This window comes from Ruditapes philippinarum, unplaced genomic scaffold, assembly GCF_026571515.1.
Source record: "Ruditapes philippinarum isolate M1 unplaced genomic scaffold, ASM2657151v2 ctg4113_1_1_1_1, whole genome shotgun sequence".
Classification (NCBI taxonomy): Eukaryota; Metazoa; Mollusca; class Bivalvia; order Venerida; family Veneridae; genus Ruditapes; species Ruditapes philippinarum.
This window is the reverse complement of record NW_026867082.1, coordinates 1-4,889: the sequence shown is the minus strand read 5'-3', so window position 1 is coordinate 4,889 and position 4,889 is coordinate 1. Positions and strand designations below refer to the sequence as shown.

Genomic DNA, 4,889 nt, shown 5'->3' with positions numbered 1-4,889 from the left:
TGAAACTTTATGGGATACTAAGAGGAGATGTGCATATAGTCGCCTTGTTCCAGTCAGATACTTATAACTCAGATTTATGGCCCTTGATTAGTTATGTAGTATGCATACATCTCATTGGCATTTCCAGATTTTACTATTTAACACAAAGTTATGGCTCTGTTATTTCCCTGAATATTTATCAAGTTCAAAGAATATTACTGTTTATGCCATGATTAATATATAAATAAAGCCTTATGTCTTCAGTTGTTGTGTTAATAATAACCAGTACTCAGCGGGGGATATAAATTCAACGAATTTGCTTGTTTTATGTTTAATGGACCAAAATAGAATAAAGTGTAAGTTCTGTTATTATGCTTAAAGAAGTAGATATTTATGTAGGTCAGTAAATATGTCACCCTACTTTCTGTTTCATTTTAATATGATCCTGAATATGATCTTTTTCTTGGGATATGGACACATAATTTCATTACATTCTTTAGGCAGATAAATGTTAAGTTTACTAATTTTATGCTGGTATTTTTTATGCTGGTATTTGAACTGCAAAGTTTTTCTACCATTCTTGCTTCCGATCAAGCTCTATAATTTTAGCTGCCCAAAATCCTTATTTTTCACATGATATCCTAAAAATTGGCAATGGACTGTTTCAAAATTGAAGTTTGAAAGTCAATTCAAAAAATGAAGCTAATGAATGTTAGATAAAGTGATTTCATTAAGCCAAATCCCTCCAAAAGATAAATCCATTGACCAATGTGCATGTGGGGTTTTCATGGCAGTCATTTAAATGTAGTTCTTGTGACTTGTTGTTGTTTTTCATGCAGTTAAAAATTAACTTTCAAACTATCACATGTTATCTATGTTTTTTTCTAGTATAATTATGTTGATGGAACTTGTTTTAAAGTTATTGTATAAGAGCTGAGGCATTCCAGCAATCTTGCATTGACATAAAAAAATCATTTGCAAAATCAATTTTAGATCCAAAAGACTTTAGGTATGTTGCTCGGAAATAAACACTTTAGTTGGTTCAAGCTATAAGCTCATTCAAACACTCTCAAATCCATTCCTGGAACCAACAACTGTACTAAGCAATAAGTGTATAATTTTTTGCTCACAGAAACAACGACTTGCCCCTGACTGGGTTTGAATCCACACGGTCAGCAATCCTTAGATTACTAGTCTGATGCGTTTAAAACATTTGCCCTCGCCGCCACAATAAACACTTAATATTATCTAAGTTTCAGTGTTTGTGCAAAAAAAAACTGCTTATAGAAGGTACTCATTGCACATAAGCCACAATCGTACAACAAAAGATAAATATTCAAAATTCAGTTTTCTCATATTAAGTAATTTATTTATTAAAAGAAACATGTAGCATGATGAAATTACAGTAAAGAATCAACAAGTGAAGGGCATTGTCACATAACCATGTGTGCTACATGTACCAATAATAATTGGTTGAAATCCTTTCAGAATAAAATGTGGTGGCCTTGTGCACAGAAGTGCATCCCTCTATTTGAAATATTAAAATGAAATTTAAACTGTTAAGAAGAGCGCTTTCTTAACTACAGCTAGTGTGTTGCTAATGATTCAAACAGTAGATGTCACATGCTGGTAAGATGTCACTATGTCAAATATTTCATACTTCATTGCTTCAGCTTTAGTCTTGAAGTTCTTGTTGAAGCATGAAAACAGCTTGAAAGCTTCCATTTGACTCTCTTTGAACCACATAACATATAGAAATGGGTTTATAAAACAGTTGATAGCGGACACAACTTCTAGAGATGTACGTATACTCCTCACGTCAAGGTTCATGTACCTTATATACAATATGATGATTGCATATACAAATGATGTAACAAAGATGACAAGTATGTATACAAGAACTAGAGTGGTGGACTTGTAGCTTCGTAAGAATGAAGCCATCATTGTAAATGAAACTTTCTTTCTTTCATAATATGCCAACTGCCGTTTCACCATGTTGAATATGCTCCAGTAACACAACATAGATATACTTAGTGATAACACGACCAATGTTAAGTAGTAGACTGTCACAATTCTGTTGCAAAGTCCTGCTTGATTAAAAACTTTGCGAGATTCAAACTTCACGTAACATGCTCCATACCTTACAATTTGAAAAACTGTTACCGTAGCAACCCAAATTGTTATAGTAGACAATCTGAGATACGACGGTGTACATTTTGCGATGTACTTCATCGGTTTAAAGAACATAAAAAAGCGCTCGACGGACATAAATGTTACGGTAACATAACCAAGTTGTAACAATGTAGTGGACAGCACTTGGAGAGTTGTGTTCAAAAGAGGTTCTTGTATAAATTTTCTAATTGTAATAACTGTCATATACAATGAATCAAAGCACAGAAGTCCAGCAGACAGGAACTTTGCAGCATGTGGAATTCTTCTTGTCCGCTTTAACACTGTCAGAGAAACACAGCTGCAGAACAGTGATGTTATACACACACATACAAACAAAACTTTAACATGATTTGGTGTATATTCAATGAACAAACTTTCCTCATATGATAATTCCTCATTAGTTTTATTATCCAGCTCGGCTGCTCTTGGATGTGTTTTATTTTTATTTTCTAAGTCCATTATTTTCATAAGAATGTGTTCTTGAATATTGCTAAATTGATTGGTGATGATTAAAATGTGAATATCCTTTGGTATTATTTCGTATCCATTATTCTGTGTTGTTTTTCTTGTGAATCCAATTATGTGTTAATTTTATTAAAAAATCTAATTATGTAAGGCTTTATCTTGAATTTTCTAATAATTTAAGTGCTGATATTCCTTTGATAAGTTGAAGTAATCCTGCTCACAAATCTGAGATCACTTATGACAAAAATGAATCGTAAATTGTTGACCTTTATTAAAGAAGTAATTAATGTTACCTGGGAAATACTATATTTGAAGAAGTTGTTTTAGAACATACATTTTCTAGAAGAGTTTATTTTCAATATTTTAAAGCAACACCTTCACAAATCTAAGATAAACTAATATGACATATATAAAATTATACCCACCAGTAATCTGCCATTTACAATTCTAAGTTTATGGGGCATGGGAATTTTTGTTTCCAAAGATAATTTCTTAGATAAAAAATGACCCTTTCTGGAAAAATCTTCATTTAAAAGTCTGAAGATTTACTTTATTTTAGTTACACAAAAGAAAAAAAATCCTACAATTTTGTTTGTTTCCAAAGATAATTTCTTAGATAAAAAATGACCCTTTCTGGAAAAATCGTCATTTAAAAGTGAAGTTTTACTTTATTTTAGTTACACAAAAGAAAAAAAATTCTACAATTTATATTATATAATTATATATTTTAATATTTAAATAAGATAGTAAATATTTAATTTTCTAATTGACTTTTGGCTAAAAACACTCAATACCTTTCAAACTGATAAACATACACACCAAAAATGATTACCTGTGTGGGAGTGACAAGGTGTTTGAAATTGACTAGGTGTTTGAAATTGACTTGGTGTTTGAAATTGACTAGGTTTTTGAAATCAAGGGTGTTTGAAATTGACTAGGTGTTTGAAATTGACTAGGTGTTTGAAATCGACTTGGTGTTTGAAATTGACTAGGTGTTTGAAATTGACTTGATGTTTGAAATTGACTAGGTGTTTGAAATCAACTACATGTTTGAAGTCAACTGAGTAGGTGTTTGAAAGTTTCCCTTTGATTATAAGTGTGATTATAAATACTGCTGTGAAAAAAAATAAATGAAGTATTTGTTTTTCAGTGAATAGGATTTAAAATTTTACAACATGAGAGATAAGCTTTAATGCTTGTCGTAAATAAAGGAGAATCAGCACAGCTTGCTGTATTAAATCTGCTCTTCAATAAAAGGTGTGTCAGTAAATCAAGGTAATCATGTAGAAAATATTTTTAAGCGTAATTACTTAACCAGCATTTTCACAAATAACCTGTAGTGTGAAGTTCAGAAAAGGTGAAATTTCTCCTGTATTTATGAAAGAAGCTCAGACATAAGGTAATTTAAAAGTCATAAGAAAAAAAAGAGAGTGCATTTAGAGGTGAAAAAATAACAGATAATATATTGGGAGTGCAAGACATTTTCTTTTACATATTTACTTTTTCTCTGAGCCATTGTCTGTAAACAGTTTTGTCTTACTGACTTGACTAAAGTGACTCCCGTGAATTCAACTTTTAATTTCCATATGGTTTCCATTTAATGCCCACTCTAATAAGCCCCTCCCCGAATGAAAAAAAATTTATCTTACAGTTTTATAATCTGGAATGAAAAAGCAATGCAAAATAATCAAAAGTATTTTTATTTAAAAAATTATAAATGACACTCCAGTAATGTAAAATCATTAAAGCAATAAGTTAATTTTTTCTGAGGTTTCATATTATGAGAACAGGGAAGTCGTGTTGTCATGTTTGATTATGATACAAAAGAGAAAGAACACCAAAACACTCGGCAATCTGATTTGTACTCGGGGGCTGTGACACCCCCTCGTACAATCAGATAGCCTTTTGTTTCAGTGCTCGTTCTATAACTTAAAGCACATTTTTATCATTCTAATTAGCACCTCCTCAATTATAATATACATCAATGTGCATGTGGAGAATTTATGTAGTTGCACAATTACATCAGAAGTAAATATTATGAAGTAAAAAGTTTGTACTTTTCAAGAATTGAAACATAACTACAGATAATCTTAAGATGGTTTCTTCATTTTGTTAGTTAACCAGCTAATAAAAATTGTTAATTGTTGTTCTATTTGTATATTGAGATGTCATTTGGAAAAAAGCATGAATTTACAATTAATAGCAGATATAATGTTTTTGTAAGGGGTTCAATGATGCAGTGGAAACCTTTGTTATGATATATTGAAATCAGC

The 4,889-nt window shown here is 31.0% G+C and overlaps 1 protein-coding gene across 1 annotated transcript; it reads right to left on the bottom strand.

Moving 5' to 3' along the window:
- Positions 1 to 1,584: 1,584 nt before the first annotated feature.
- On the bottom strand, positions 1,585 to 2,610 carry LOC132734770 (uncharacterized). Its single transcript, XM_060721617.1, has one exon. It carries the CDS (start codon positions 2,608 to 2,610, stop codon positions 1,585 to 1,587), a length of 1,026 nt encoding a protein of 341 aa, XP_060577600.1.
- Between the last annotated feature and the right edge of the window lie 2,279 nt (positions 2,611 to 4,889).

Bases quoted from the DNA above. Each gene is read 5' to 3' on its own strand.
- LOC132734770 (XM_060721617.1), bottom strand. From the start codon at position 2,610: ATGGACTTAGAAAATAAAAATAAAACACATCCAAGAGCAGCCGAGCTG.